Source organism: Alternaria arborescens (genome assembly GCF_004154835.1).
Source record: "Alternaria arborescens strain FERA 675 chromosome Unknown contig_11, whole genome shotgun sequence".
Lineage (NCBI taxonomy): Eukaryota > Fungi > Ascomycota > Dothideomycetes > Pleosporales > Pleosporaceae > Alternaria > Alternaria arborescens.
Genome location: NW_021167866.1, coordinates 814,683 through 830,083, shown reverse-complemented (window position 1 = coordinate 830,083; position 15,401 = coordinate 814,683). Strand labels below are relative to the sequence as shown.

At 50.0% G+C, this 15,401-nt stretch overlaps 7 protein-coding genes across 7 annotated transcripts; 6 read left to right on the top strand and 1 right to left on the bottom strand.

The window, feature by feature from the left end:
- Positions 1-361: 361 nt before the first annotated feature.
- AA0111_g5742 (Vacuolar protein sorting-associated protein 1) lies at positions 362-2,732 on the top strand (the record flags this gene model as incomplete). Its single annotated transcript, XM_028651888.1, has 6 exons — positions 362-381; positions 437-506; positions 586-680; positions 739-1,480; positions 1,531-2,431; positions 2,479-2,732. The coding sequence occupies 6 exons, from the start codon at positions 362-364 to the stop codon at positions 2,730-2,732; spliced, it is 2,082 nt and encodes a 693-aa protein (XP_028506672.1).
- A 311-nt stretch (positions 2,733-3,043) lies between these two features.
- On the top strand, positions 3,044-3,917 carry AA0111_g5741 (hypothetical protein; the record flags this gene model as incomplete). The annotated part of the gene is made up of 2 exons (XM_028651887.1): positions 3,044-3,269; positions 3,325-3,917. The coding sequence occupies 2 exons, from the start codon at positions 3,044-3,046 to the stop codon at positions 3,915-3,917; spliced, it is 819 nt and encodes a 272-aa protein (XP_028506832.1).
- A 132-nt stretch (positions 3,918-4,049) lies between these two features.
- AA0111_g5740 (Isopenicillin N epimerase component 2) lies at positions 4,050-5,302 on the bottom strand (the record flags this gene model as incomplete). The annotated part of the gene is made up of 2 exons (XM_028651886.1): positions 4,050-5,173; positions 5,233-5,302. The coding sequence occupies 2 exons, from the start codon at positions 5,300-5,302 to the stop codon at positions 4,050-4,052; spliced, it is 1,194 nt and encodes a 397-aa protein (XP_028506831.1).
- A 537-nt stretch (positions 5,303-5,839) lies between these two features.
- AA0111_g5739 (hypothetical protein) lies at positions 5,840-7,201 on the top strand (the record flags this gene model as incomplete). Its single annotated transcript, XM_028651884.1, has 1 exon — positions 5,840-7,201. One exon carries the CDS (start codon positions 5,840-5,842, stop codon positions 7,199-7,201), a length of 1,362 nt encoding a protein of 453 aa, XP_028506746.1.
- Positions 7,202-7,517: 316 nt separating this feature from the next.
- On the top strand, positions 7,518-9,029 carry AA0111_g5738 (hypothetical protein; the record flags this gene model as incomplete). The annotated part of the gene is made up of 1 exon (XM_028651883.1): positions 7,518-9,029. The coding sequence occupies one exon, from the start codon at positions 7,518-7,520 to the stop codon at positions 9,027-9,029; it is 1,512 nt and encodes a 503-aa protein (XP_028506747.1).
- A 1,405-nt stretch (positions 9,030-10,434) lies between these two features.
- On the top strand, positions 10,435-12,639 carry AA0111_g5737 (hypothetical protein; the record flags this gene model as incomplete). The annotated part of the gene is made up of 3 exons (XM_028651882.1): positions 10,435-11,124; positions 11,185-11,526; positions 11,590-12,639. The coding sequence occupies 3 exons, from the start codon at positions 10,435-10,437 to the stop codon at positions 12,637-12,639; spliced, it is 2,082 nt and encodes a 693-aa protein (XP_028506738.1).
- Positions 12,640-13,278: 639 nt separating this feature from the next.
- On the top strand, positions 13,279-14,880 carry AA0111_g5736 (hypothetical protein; the record flags this gene model as incomplete). Its single annotated transcript, XM_028651881.1, has 4 exons — positions 13,279-13,564; positions 13,614-13,888; positions 13,937-14,061; positions 14,115-14,880. 4 exons carry the CDS (start codon positions 13,279-13,281, stop codon positions 14,878-14,880), a joined length of 1,452 nt encoding a protein of 483 aa, XP_028506739.1.
- Positions 14,881-15,401: the final 521 nt, after the last annotated feature.

Here is a 15,401-nt window from a genome sequence, read left to right as displayed (position 1 = left end):
GCATCATGTGCGCTTGTCCCGACATCGTTGTGCTGGGAGTGTCGAGATAGCTCCATGTGAATAAGAGTGGTGTATCGGAGTGATTGAGCGCATCCCCCATGTGATGCATCTGACAGTTTGGTGACGTACGCATGTCGAGAAAATGCCAAAGTCGCATTTCGTGGGGCTGAGTCGTGTGGCGTATCGAAGCTTGGGCTCTCTCCGACGTTGGCACTTGCAGCAGCTACGCAACCCGCAAGCAACAACCCCAGATCTCAGACACTTTCGCCTCCAACAACTTTGATACCACCTACACCCGTATACACGGTTATCCGCGAACACTGAGCGTATTCAAACAACCTCCACTCACGCTTCGCCGACCATGGCGACAAACCCAAATGCGTACGCACATGTCTGGAACAGCCCCTCGCATTGCGGAAAGATAACAGGTGTCCAGCATCAACGTGAACGACCCCGGGCTGATCACTCTCGTAAACAAGCTCCAGGATGTCTTCACTACAGTCGGAGTATGTCGCTCCCTTCCGCCCACTCGCGCGCAACTGTCTGCAACCCAAGTCCAAACACCCGTACTGATGCCTAAGTTAGGTCCAAAATCCCATAGACTTGCCTCAGATTGCTGTCGTAGGATCGCAGTCCAGCGGAAAGAGTTCAGTGCTTGAGAACATTGTTGGAAGAGACTTGTGAGTGTTCACAACTGCATCAAGGCATGAGCGGAATATACTGACGGTAGCTCTACAGTCTGCCCCGAGGAACTGGTATCGTTACTCGAAGACCACTCATTCTCCAGCTCATCAACCGCGCATCCTCGCAACCGAACGGCACTACCGAAGGAGCAAAGACAACAGACCAGGAGAACAATTCCGACGAGTGGGGCGAGTTCCTGCACATTCCTGGCCAGAAGTTCCACGACTTCAGCAAGATACGGGACGAGATTGTAAGGGAGACGGAGTCCAAGACTGGTCGAAATGCTGGTATCTCGCCCGCACCCATCAACTTGAGGATATACTCGCCAAACGTCCTCACGCTCACGCTGGTTGACTTGCCCGGTCTAACAAAGGTGCCTGTTGGAGATCAGCCAAGAGATATCGAACGTCAGATCCGAGAGATGGTTCTCAAGCAGATCAGCAAGCCCAATGCCATCATTCTCGCTGTTACCGCTGCGAACACCGATTTGGCCAACTCTGACGGTCTGAAGCTGGCTCGTGAAGTAGACCCTGAGGGACAACGAACCATTGGTGTTTTGACCAAGGTAGATCTGATGGACGAAGGAACCGACGTCGTAGACATTCTCGCCGGTCGCATTATCCCATTGCGGTTGGGCTACGTCCCAGTTGTCAACCGAGGACAGAGGGACATCGAGAACAAAAAGGCCATCTCATACGCGCTCGAGCACGAGAGGCAATATTTCGAGAACCACAAGGCATACCGCAACAAGGCAGCATACTGCGGTACACCTTACTTGGCGCGGAAGCTGAATTTGGTAGGTTCAGGCTCTTGTGTATTTGAGTAGTCAACAGCTAACAGCTACAGATCCTTATGATGCATATCAAACAGACTCTCCCCGATATCAAAGCTCGCATCGCTTCGTCGCTACAAAAGTATCAGGCAGAACTTTCTTCGCTGGGCAACTCCATGCTCGGCAACAGCTCCAACATTGTCCTAAACATGATTACAGAATTCACCAATGAATACCGGGGAGTGCTAGAGGGCAACAACCAAGAGCTTTCCGCAGTTGAACTTTCAGGTGGAGCCCGTATCTCTTTCGTCTACCACGAATTGTACGCCAACGGTGTAAAGGCCGTTGATCCCTTCGATCAGGTCAAAGACATGGACATCCGGACCGTTCTCTACAACTCGTCTGGTTCATCCCCCGCGCTGTTCGTTGGTACTACTGCTTTCGAACTCATTGTGAAGCAGCAAATCAAGCGACTAGAAGAACCTAGCTTGAAGTGTGTCAGTCTCGTCTATGATGAGTTGATAAGGATTCTCAGCCAACTACTCAACAAAAACGCTTTCCGCAGATACCCAGGATTGAAAGAGAAGCTGCACCAGGTCGTTGTTAGCTTCTTTAAGAAGGCCATGGAGCCCACCAACAAGCTCGTAAAGGATCTTGTCGCTATGGAGTCGGTCTACATCAACACTGGTCACCCTGACTTCATCAACGGTTCGCGTGCTATGGCGATTGTACACGAGCGACACAATAGCAGTAGGCCTCAGCAAGTAGACCCTAAGACTGGAAAGCCACTCCCACCTAGTGTCCCGCCGCGGTCGATATCTCCATCGCTCGATCCTAATGAGGGCGGTGGCTTTTTTGGCTCATTCTTCGCTAGCAAGAACAAGAAGAAGATGGCAGCTATGGAGCCTCCGCCCCCTACACTGAAGGCTTCAGGCACCCTTTCCGAGAAGGAGTCGCAAGAAGTTGAAGTTATCAGTAAGCTTCCCCTGGTGACGATTTTGTACATGACTAACGATATTCAGAACTACTGATCACCTCATATTTCAACATTGTCCGTCGAACAATGATCGATATGGTACCCAAGGCCATTATGCTGAACCTTGTCCAGTGGACCAAGGAGAACATGCAAGGCGAGCTTCTCACCAACATGTACAAGACAGACGAGCTCGACGAGCTACTGAAGGAGTCAGAGTACACTGTCAAGAGGCGGAAGGACTGCCAGCAGATGGTGGAGAGCTTGTCCAAGGCGCAAGAGATTGTGAATCAAGTGCAGTAGATGGGCGCATATCTGGGACGGTCTTGCTGCTAGACTTGTGTGTTCTCCGGATTTGGCATTCTACCATGGTATGCAAGGTGTTTTGGGTGCTAGCTTGTTATGTTCCTGTCTTGAGCTTGCTCATAGTGTAGTCACCTATGCGATGATGCAGGCAAAATATATATGTCGTAATCACTGTGCTCTATGTGGGATGCATGATGGTGTTCCTACCGTGTGGCTTTTGGGCGGCGTGCGGAGAACGCACAGGCCACCGAGCATCTCGAAAAGTCGCAATGGACTGAGATGCACGCCTCTTCAGCACCAGAGCGGCCATGCTGCTCCCACGAATATTTGCGCCTGTCCGCGCATCGTTAGCGACATCGACGACGTTCATCGCCCCATCTACCCGTGTTCTCGATGCCCTCCGCGTAGCCAATGGCACCTCGGCCCCTACCCCGGTCCTCTCCTTCGTAAGACATTCAGCGCATCAGGCCCAAGGACGAGCCAACGGAGCAAAAGATGGGCCTGGAAAACGGTTAGGAGCCAAGAAGAGTGGAGGTGTGACTCGTCAACTAGGCGTTTTGTCAGACAGGCATGGCTAACTGCAATGCAGGAGAGTATGTTATCCCAGGAAACATCATCTTCCGCCAACGAGGCACAGCGTGGTTTCCCGGCGAGAACTGCAAATTCGGTCGCGATCACTGCATCTTTGCTACAGAGTCTGGTTATGTCCGGTACTACCGTGACCCAAGGAAACACCCAAAGAGACAGTACATTGGTGTCGCCCTTGAGAAAGACCACACCCTTCCATATCCACCAAACGCGGCAAGGCGGAGACGACTAAACATGCTCGCTGTTCCCATCACATCACCCACAAACCCCTCTGCTGATGCAGTCGTTGTAACCGATCTACAAGTTGGCGACGGCACAGGCAGCCCAAGCAGCGTCCGCGATACCCCGCGCGAAGCGACAAGGAAGGGATTGACCTTAACCAAGGGCAAGGGATACGCATACCGCGAGGCCAACTGGCAGATTGGACGTGCGGCAGAGAGAGCGGGTGTACAGGTCAAGGAGTTTGTGCCTGGCGACCGATGGACAGCGTGGCGGAAGAGGAGTACAAGGATCAAGGCTAACATGGAGAGGAAGAGACTCAGGAATGCGGGCAAGAAGACTAGCAAGCCCAAGGCGAGGAAGGCGAGAGCGTAGAGCAGTGAGACGACATGCTTTGGCTTGTATGAATACATGTGTATACTGAAGACATGAAGCCTGTTTTGGCCCTGTACCAACTTGAGAAGCAATAGAGTGAGCAGATTATTAGGAAGAAAGTGTTTAGCACGGCTATAACCTTGCAGAATCTTTCCAGACCAATCCTCCTTGATCTTCGATATAATGCCTCCCCTTTGTCCATCCCATCCATGTACTTAACGTATCTTCACCCCCATGGCCAGGCCTCAAGCCCTTCTCGCTCCACCCACTGCCGTCCAATCCTATACCCTGACCCTCTGCAGCCGATCGTCCATCATCACCGTCCTTGATCGCATACCCAGGGGTAGACTTCAAGGTTACAGCCGGCCGTTGATCGAAACCTTGGGTCTCGAGCTCACCTTGTGTAAGCACAGGAGTGCAGCATGCATCGGTACCGTCAAATATAGCCTCCCACTCCTCGCGCGTCTTCTTCTTGAATTCTAATGTGAAGAAGTCTTTGAGCTTTGGCCAATCTGCCTTGTCATCCCTATTCCCAGGGAGATCCGACGGCTCAAGGCCCATACCCTTGAGCAACGCGGCGTAGAACTGTGGTTCGATCGCGCCTACTGCCATGTACTTCCCGTCCTTGGTCTCGTATGTATCGTAAAACGGCGCTCCACCATCGAGCATATTTGTTCCCCTCTCCCTTTTCCAGACCTCCGTTTTTAGTCCTAATCGTGGCATAGTCGCCAATATGGCACTCCCATCCACCATATTTGCCTCGACGATTTGTCCAAATCCGCTCCTTTCCCTCGCCAGCAGTGCCAGCACTATACCCATGAAACACATGGCGCCGCCTCCCGCAAAATCTCCAACTACATTGCCTGGTGCATACGGCCTCTCCCCTTTGCGCCCAAACATACTCAACACGCCCGAAACAGCGATGTAGTTGATGTCGTGCCCAGCCATTTGACTGTATTTCCCGTCTCGACGGAAGCCGGTCATGCGCGCCACGATTAAGCGCTTATTCAACTTCAACAGCACTTTGTCGGGGTCGAGACCGGCCTTCTCCAACACGCCGGGTCGGAAGGGGTCGATTACAACGTCGACATTCGCGACGATCTTCTTGATTAGCGCGAGGCCCGCAGGAGACTTGAGGTTTACGCATATCGAAGTTTTGCGGCGCGTTAGTTGGTCGGTGGACGGGGTTGCAGGTGCGCGGTCGAGGCGGAGGACTGTTGCGCCATAGTCTGCGAGGAGCATGCCGGCGAAGGGCCCTGAATGCTGTTAGATGCTACCCTTGAAGCTTTATCTGAGCAAACAAGCTTGGGATTACCTGGAGCGAGTCCTGCGAATTCGAGGACGCGGATGTCCGCCAGCGGGGGCGGTTGGTGTGCTGTTGTCATGGTGAAGTCGCTGTTGGGTACGACGTGCTACTTGGGACGATTGAAGTGATGCGAGTCAAACAAGATTGACGCGAATCTGGTGGTACACATGCTCGACGTCGACATAGTTGGTTGTTGCGGCGGCCGGCTAAGGACGTCCGCGGGGAAGCCGAGGTGCGGATATCGCGAGCTGGAAAGCTGGGGTAGCTTCCTTGTCCGCCTTCGCGTTTGACTTGTTTGTTTGCATCCACACGCACTCGTATACCGACCATCGTTAAACACTCCTCTCACTTTAGGTCTATCGACTTGAGGCTGATGTAGTCTGGCATGCCAAATAATGTGTATTTGCCCAGGCACGATGTGCGTTTCCCCACTTTCCAACGACTGGTAGCATTAGGCATCAGCGCCTATTTGTCTGCCAGAGCGATCTGACAACAATCCAAAAGCGTCGTGTAGGTAACTGTTGCTACTTTGGAGTCATAGCTCTTTGATCAACCGCTCGATAACAGACGTGGCTTCCTTCTATGATCGCGACCACCCACTGTCCCCAACCACATCATGCCTCCTCAGTTAAGACAGCGCACATCGCGCATCAAACCTGAATCTTATGCTCTTGCTTCAAACCCCTCTGCAAGTCAAACTCGCCTCCTCATGTCTGAACATACAGAAAGTTTAGTAAACTGCACACCTCCAATCTACACCATCGATCTCTCACTGCCACCACGTGAGCGCTATGTGTTAGTCGCCACTGACTACGCCCATGCTCTACGTCAGATGCCAGTTCTCTACGATGAAGCAGTAGAGCATTTGAAGCTTCCTATTGGGTTCTTCCATCTCCTAGGCCGTATGCTCTTGCGTCGTCTTCGTAGCGATGAACAGACCGAGGAGCTCAGAGGAATCAGTCAGGCATGTGTGATTCCCATGTATTTACTCGTCGCTTACAACGTCTTCCTGGACCTTCTTATGGGCTGCACAAGCGGTGGCGTCATGGTCAAGGAGCCTAGAGTCGAGCCAACGATGATGCATTTCCGAACGTTGGATTGGTCCATGCCTCTTTTGCGGCAGGTCATCGTACAGTTTGAATACGTTAGCAGAACAGGTGGCGACGTGATAGCAAGGACTGTGGGCTATGTGGGGTTTGTGGGTGTACTTACAGGCGTAAGGAATGGACTGAGCATGTCACTCAACTTCCGGCCCTACCACAATACCCACGGACTGTCGGGGCCAAACATCAGATATTACTGGAATACTCTAATGGTGCTTCTGGGACGGAAGCCGAGTATCTCCAACCTGTTACGCGATTGTCTCCTACCTAGACTAGGCGCACCTCGAAGACGACAAAGGCTTTCTAAAAGGTCTGCCCAGGAAGAGGAAACACTGACATCGACAACTATTTCACCATACGATGCACCCGAACTATTCAACATCATCCCTCACATGCATACGTCAGTAGCATACCTGATATTCTGCACGGGGGCAGAAACAGTGGTTCTAGAGAAAGACTTTGAAAGTGCGAGAACTTTACGCTCTTCGACATTCATCAGCACCACCAATCACGATGCGTCGTTGGAGGCTACAGACAACCCACAAGCCATTCAGAATCATGCCGTTCATAATCAGGGTCGAAATCACAACTTCCTTAATGCGGGTATGCAAGAAGTGCTTGACGAAAGCATTGCGCGGAAACAGTGTCTGAAGCAGAAGTGGCTGGATTGGAGCCAGGAGCAAAATCGTAAAACGAGGCGAGGACAGACTGCAGCGAAAGGCGTTAGCCCGGAGAAGCTAACCGAGTGGTTGATGCAATACCCCGTTTGCAATGAGGTTACACATTTCGTGTGTGTGATGGATCCAAAAGAGGGTGTGTTCAGATGGGTGCGGGCTTTTGAGGAGGGGGAGATAGAGTTCCTGGATGAAGCATAGTATTGATTAGTAGACTTGCCATCACAACCTCATGTTTGGCATTCCGAGGTCTTTTATGATATGAAGTTTCGGAAGGACAATTGTTGGTGTTCGCGTTGGTAACAATATCTTCTAAGGCCTCGGCCCAGGAGAACTAGAGCGGGAGCTAACGTTAGTGTGCAGTTTGCCATCCTTTACTCTCGATCCTCGACAATTTACGGAACAACTTCCGATTCCCATACATCACCCTCTCCCGCGACACACTATGCCATAGATGACGATGGCGATTTAGAGGTGTCTTTAGCAGAGTATCAACGAAGATGTTTGACACGCCCAGATGGCGACACACAAGAGATCGAGGACTGGTTGTTGGACATGTAGGGAAGCTGGCTACAAGTGCGACGAGCTGAAACCTTTTTGTGGGCGTTGCACAAGACTGAGGATAACTTGCAAAGGCTACGGGATCAAGCTGAAATGGCAAGACGACGGCGTCAGCACATTGGCAAAACCACCACGGAAGGGTCGGAAGAAGAAGACCAGTGATCAGATCCAAGCGCCCAGCCCGACATCGATTATCAGCTTTGCATCAACACCGATGACACTGTCCAGTCCTGAGTTTGTCTTCTCGTCGCCTGAATCGACAAACAGCATGTCTACATTGCCGCTGAACAGTCCTGGTTTGTCATACGGCTTGTCCCTAGATGATCGATGGCTCCTTAATTACTGGGTTGAGCAGCTCTCCACGTTGATATCGGTAGCACCTAGACATGGCGTTGCAACACCATTTCAGCGACACTTGACAGCCATGGCTTACGAGTCTCCGGCGCTCAGATCAACGATTCTTTCAATGGCCGCAAATCACCTCGCATTAACCTCAAATAATGCTTCGCTACACCTACAAGGCTACCGTTTCCAGCGCAACGCCATTCGCGAGCTTCAGCAGATGATTCAAGATCCGGTAGAGATAGATGCTGAGCCGGCGCTAGCCACTGTTATGATGATGCAGGTATCAGCACGATTATTTGGCGATGACGATGAAGCTCACGTTGCAAATCATCTGATCGGTGCTAAAGCTATGATATCGAGACATGAAGGAGATGGCTGGCTTGCTTCGTCGAATGCCCGATTCCTCATGAGTCTCTTCGCATATCACGATATTCTCTCAAGTGTTTCGAGAGGTTCACAGCCATTGTTGGATCACGAAACGGGCTTCACCGCCGTCGAAGGAGAGCAACAGCTAGAAAGCATTGCAAATGTGCTTTTGGTGGTTGCACAGATCAGTCAGCTACAGCACGCTATAAAGATGAGAAAGGCAGAATCACCAACATGTCCGGCTTTGTCGGAAGATGAGAACACTACCGGTCGGCGAATTCAGCAAACATTACTAGCTATGGACTTCGTTGCATGTAAGCAGGAAGATACCCAAGAAAATACTGATATCAGCTCGACAGCTGAAGCCTACCGCCATGCCGCTTTTATATATTTGTACCGGACCTGGCTTGATATAGGTGCTCCCAACCCGATAAGCATGGAGCACATCAACCAGTGTCTATCACAACTACAACAGGTCGATGCATATTCACCTCTTACATCATCACACATCTGGCCGCTTTTCACCGCTGGCTGCGAGGCGATTGATAGCACTCAGAGGCATTTTGTTCGTATTCGATTCGAAGAGCTGTATGCTGTAAAGCGCTTTCCGAGCCTGAAACGAGTCATGCGTGATATTGAGCATGTTTGGGAGGCCAAAGATATGGAGCAGCAGACGAAAGGTCAAGCGGGTATGGCCAAGGTTGATTGTATACAAGTCATCCTGAAAAGAAGGGGGAGAGAAGTGGAGCTTGCCTGAAGAAGGCGTGTAACGATTGTCAATTCGGATGCACTTAGGCGAGCGTCACTTACCTTGTAAGCAGCCTGCAAGGAAAACACTATTTCAGTCGCGTTATGTGATACCAAACTCGTACTTGACAGCTATGCCATGTCCGTTTCTCAACGTGCAAATCCAATCACACTCGCTTAGCCACGATGCCAGCCCCGACTCCAACCTCCGACCCCAAGGCTCTAACCGCAGAGCTCTTGGGCAACATCCTCAGCTATCTTTCCAATATCCTTGAACGCGAGATTGAAGAGTCTGAGACTGGGTTTGGTGGCTACCTTCTCGAGTTTAATTCGATAAAAAGAATGAAATGTATCGTACTCCTTCAAAAGGGCAGGTGTGTGGGTGACTACTGCAGAAGCTATACGTTACAGACTCTATTCAATCAAAGGTATCCCACTACAACACACTCAGTAAACAAACGGGGAGCATGAGCTCGTTTATATACGTAGGCAAGAGTCTTGAGACCAAATCCTTTTCTGTGCACACTTTTTATGTCCATGTATTTGTGTAAGACCGGTCTATGGTCCCCGAGTGAATTTAAAACCGTTATGCGCCAAATCATGATGCATCTCGCAGTAAAGCCAAAGAGATAGGCCGCTGGCCTATATACTTATATGAGATGACGAAAACAAACCCCCTTCAATGTCAGGGTCGGACATCGTGGTAGGTGCGTAAAGACGACAACAACACGATGTACAACTCATCTACTTGGATGCGGAACGCAACTGCAGTACGTTCATAAGTTGAGATAGATGTAAGCGCCTGGACGAACACGCAGTTGTAAACGCGCAAAATTGCGATTGGACACTTGCGGCTCCCGTAACTTGTATGCTGTTATCAGCACGATGGGACAGACAGCATTGCAAAATCTCGCTTTTAAGGCTATTTGCTGAAAAACTATGGTGATTGTGGTTGATGGGGCATGTACCGCTCCTATGACACCGCCTGCGCAACCGAAAAAATGCGCAGCCAGCTCTAATGGAGCACTTGGTTCCTTCTCCGCAGCGCTATATCGCAATCACCCAATAGGTAAACTCGGTTCGCATCGATACAAGACGTAAAGATGCGGATGAGATAGGTGTTTGAACTGTCTGATGGTGCGTAAGGAAACAGAAAAGAGGCAGGGCAAATTTTCGATGTTATCAGGACATTGCTTGGCGCGCTACTCTGCATAAGTGTTAGCGTCAGCCCCCCAAATGGGTCCACTTAAGGTCCCCTCCCCAGCCACCTGATGTAGATTCAGCCACCTCTAGGTACGGATTCAGCAGGCTCAGGTGTTCTTTATGGCTTGCCCTACCATTGCAACCATCGACGGTCTATGGCGAAGGAAGCGACAGAGCTTTGTACACGCAAGACCTCTAGCTGCCTGACAAACATGGACACGCAACCAGCCGTACCCCCCAGGGATGCGAGCATTGAGTACATCAGCGACCACATCTTTCAATTGACACTAACGACAGAAAATAAGGATGAGATCTTCGCTCACGGGCTCTCCAAGCTTGATGAGGGTGCAGAGGAAGCCGACTTGATTCTTCGAAACCTGACAGCATGGTGCCCGGATATCGCCACTCAGTTCTCCAAACGTTCGTCAACAACAATCTTGGATACTCCGTTTCGCCTAATCTTCCCGGCTGATGCTCGAGAATCATTCGACAATGGCCTGTATGTGCGTCAATATGTAGCGATCTCTTACTGCTGGCACTCAGCAGATTATCCGTATCCAGGCTGTGAACCGTACGATTGCTGGCCATGTAGCAAATCCTTCGTAGATGCAATTTTGAGCGACAAGGACCATCCTCGCGAGGGAATATGGATCGATCAGCTCTGTATCAACCAGGAGGATAGTCTCGATAAACAGAGGTCGGTTGCTGCCATGGACGTGATCTACCGATCGTGCATCCGATTGTTGGTTCTGCTGGAAGACGTAATGTTGGACGAGGCAGAAACGCGAATTGTGAAGGATTGCACCGGTATTTCAATGCAATACAAAAGATCTTGGGTACCTGAACCTGATGTAAGACACCTTTACGTGTCTGTATGGCGTAAGGTGGAGAAAGCGCGATGGGTACGTATATATTAGAGATGCATCTTGGACGTACGCTGACTTTGCCCTTACGTCGTGTAGTGGGACCGAGCCTGGTGCTTTCATGAGTTCTGTCTAAACGAACCTGAGAGTGTTATGAGACATCACGATATCCACAATGCGACCTTTGTCATGAATGGGCCTGATGGCTCTACTGTGAAGGTAAAATGGCTAGACCTCCGCCTTATTTTGTCCATGGGTATGGAGTTTTTATATGCTGAGCAGGGCTTCGACCTGACCTACGCAAAGACCAGTGTGATTCTCACAGGATATGTTACTAGTGGTAGAAACCCGACAACACGCAATGGAGAGGTGTCGAGGCCAAGCATCATGGCTCGTCACAATGGCGTTGCACAAAAAGGATGTAAATACTTCGGAGACCGTGTCAGTAACATCTCCGTAGAATCTCACGTGAGGCAACTACTGACTTCGTACACCGATCTTTAGGTCAGTATCATGTTGAACATTAGTGGGCTTGCTTTAGCTTATAATGGCGATGGTTCGTCCGATAGAGAGAAGATTCTGTATATCAGTGCACTCTTAGCTCTTGCTGCAGGAGAGGCATACCCACTCAGTATGATGGACAGCAAATCGATCAAGCTCGACGGCAACACAACGTGGTTATCACCAAGTATCGCTGCTCAGGATACCACAATTCCAAATTTCATCCTCGGAAGCGTGCAGGGTATCCGACATGTCTCTACGGAGTTCATCGAGCTCGATATGGTCTTTCTCAGGGCGCCTTGGGGATTGAGACAGCAAGATGCACAATTGGAAACTGCTAATCAGGTTTTTCCCGAAATGATAAAAACCACGGAGCCACTGAAGCACACTCCAGACGGAGTCATTGTGAGCCCACTCAAAGTACGACCAGACAGCGAGTACGATAAGCACCGACGAAGGTTCATCGCCATATGTATCGAAAATGGCCTTCAATTCACCGCTGCCTTGTGGGAGCAGCTCAAGCGTGATATCGTGCATCCCAACTATAACCAAGGCGTACACCAAGATCTTCAGCCGAACGCAGCGCTGAGTGTACCAGCTCAGAAATTTTTGGAACAACTACATCGGAGTGCAAATGCAGGAATAGTGGAAAGGACTGCGTTCGATCTAGAAGACGCTAAACTCTTCCTGACGTGGGTAACCGATCCTCGTTCGATGTATTACATTGGCTATCTAATGGTTCGCTTGCAATGCACGATCGATGGCCGTCATGCTCTTATGACTGGCACGCTCATCAACGAACATTGGGAAGGCGCTGTGTTTGAGGAGCTCCAAGCCGCAATCCCTGTGGATCTGCTTGATGCGAGTTGCATACCGCTGAGGATATGGATATTGCAACCATTGGAGATCAAGGAAGACAAGGTGGTGAGCTGGAGAATTGTTGCTAAGGCGCTACTGCTTGGTGAACCTGATCTGATGGAGGAAGTAAGACTCAATGGAAATCGAGATGACGCAGTTGTGAAATTGGAAATGGGAGTACGCGTTGGCGCCTAGAGATCTCCAGGCGCTGCTGGCGCTGCTGAATAAGGTCAAAGCGCACAATGCAGGGATTGGTGTCGCTGCATTGAGGTTCATGGACAGCATGGAAACAATTTGCAACACCATATCTACAAGTAGTTTGCCGCAACCTATCGCAAAGTAGGTTGTGCTGTTCATCGATGACTCGGTCACAACATTAGTCATACCAACTGCATCAAGGCAAACGGACGAGCATGTCTGCCCAGCTCTCGTTGCTTATTCACCAGCTTGACAGGTAAACTCAATTACTAATTCACACACGCCCCCCGGAAGCGCATCAGTCGCTGATCCGAACTGCAACGTCCATCGTCGTTCTGTTTGACATTGAATTCTGTATTTACTTCGACGGGATTCGACTTCGTGTTGCCAGTCTTTGAGTGGCTGTTCGCTTGTCGCCGCCTTGGATATGACGCCCCTCTTGTGCGATTGCCCTGCAGGCCGTCGGCATGACCTTCAGCTCTACGACACTCTCGCCCAGTGCCGTCTTTATCATGGCGCCAGATTTGTACTGTCGATGACATAAGGTTGTTGCCGCCCTCGTTTGTGTCCAGTATATAAATAAAAGTACAGAGTCGTCTGGAGACGCACTGCCATCGCGACCCTCGATTCTCCGCCATGAATCGCTCCACCAGACCAAGTTTCAACTTTGTGAACCTCACACATCCGGACGATCTAAAGAACGAAGAAACTCAACTTCGCATCCGACGTTTGGCCATGACTGAGGTCGGTAAAGCCAGGAGGAAACCCAAAGCGAAGAAGGCACGCAACGAGATCATCCTTGAATTCCGAAATCCATTCGAAAGTCGCGTAGACATTGATCGGTTTGGTGGCGGTCAGCTTGACCCATTCAATGCTTATCCAATTGAACTGAATGACTCCGATCGAGCGTTGCTAGCGAACGGTAGGCACATTTTCCCGTTGTGGCCAGACTCTTTTCTGACTTGATGTAGTATTCATTACTGAGGACAACAATCACCCCAGTCAGCTTCGTGGCTCATGGTACCCCGTTGGACTAAGCGATGCAGCTGCTTTCTACAACATGTTGTCAAATTCCCAGAATTTCTTATTCCAGAAACGCAACGGATACTATCCCTCCCAAGACGATGCCATAGCGCTAAGATATCATAACAAAGCGCTTGGTCATACCGCCCAGATGATGAACGATCCTAGCAAGCGCCTAAGTGACGAGATCATAGGTGCCGTAGTATCGTTCATGATCCACTTTGTGGGTAATATGTATTACAATGATAGTGGCGAGGCTGACATCTCCCAGGCTCTGATGGGAAACTTTACTGGCGATGACTGGCAAAAGCACAGCAGCGCATTAGTCAGAATAGTGGAACTCCGTGGCGGCTACGATGCCATCACGAAAGAGTACTTGCGAATCACAATCAGTTGGTAGGCCTGAACGGAGTAAAATTGAGCTGGAACACCCACTGACATGCGAGTAGGGCAGATCTTATAGGAAACTTCTATCAAGACCACTCGCCAATTGTTCCCATGCCACCACTATGGATAGCAGACTCCGAATCTCCACCAAATTCTCCACGACCTTGTATTGCTATATCGCTTGCATGGAAACAAGCACTACCCATGCAGCTCGACTTTATCACAATCTTCGATGATGTAGTACAACTGATCTCTCTTGATCGAGCTTTCAATGAGCAGCAGCTGATGCTAGCGATCACGAGCGGTAGTTGGATGGAACCAACCATATACCGCCTGTTGGCTATTCGGCCTCTAAATCACGGCGATGGCAGAGAGATAGTCATCGAAGAAGTGTGTAGACTTGGAACATTACTCTTTCTGGCACCACTCTGGAGAAATTTTGGTCAATCGCCAGTATGGACAGCCGCCATATCTCGCAATCTCCTACTTGTACTCACGAAGAACATGACCGAATGGAACGACTTGAAGCCTTTTCTAATCTGGGTGCTGTACTCTGCTGCCGTCGAGACCAAAGACCTTGCAGAACGAAGCCAATTTGTGTTCATGCTTGGAATTCTGATGAGTGGTATGCAGCTACATGAGTGGGACGATATCATGTTAATTGTTAAGAGTGTATTATGGGTAGAGAAGGTCTTTGCAGGCACAGATGAGTTGATTCGCCACGAAGTTATGCAGATCGTGAACCATAATCCTATGAACGTCTTGGTGGCTGAAACTACGCCGCCAAGTTTCTTGGGAGACTTCGCGACTGAGACAGGTCAGGAATAGACTAAATTTAGAAAGAGGATATCCCTGTCTTGCAGAAGCAAACGGCAGCACTTTGACTTTCGTACTTAGTTCCAATTTCTTATCATTTCAATTCATGTAAACAAGCCATGGCGGAGCATCTACGAAACACTCTAGTCGTCTACAGCGCAGATGAACCTAAGACCTTGTATGTGATATCTACTGGTATTTAACGGCTTTTTGGCTTCTCCAACGACCAGTGCAACACTCTCTGCGCTCACTGTGCATGCTTACCGTCGTATTAAGAGAAAATGACATCCTTTGTCGTGATTAATTCGATACTCGCTATCAATCTGGAGCTGACAAGCGATCTGCAGCCGGGTTATACGTAGTGACTGAAAAGCACACTGTACTTAATAGGTCCTCCTCTGCTGGCAACTTGCCCAATCTCAACATTCCGTATCCCATCACATTTCCGAAAGCCGCGAGAGTGCTTCATGACTTGTTTTAAACCCCGTTATCACGTCTCATCATGTGCTAATCCTTCAGAAACTGTTCCTCAT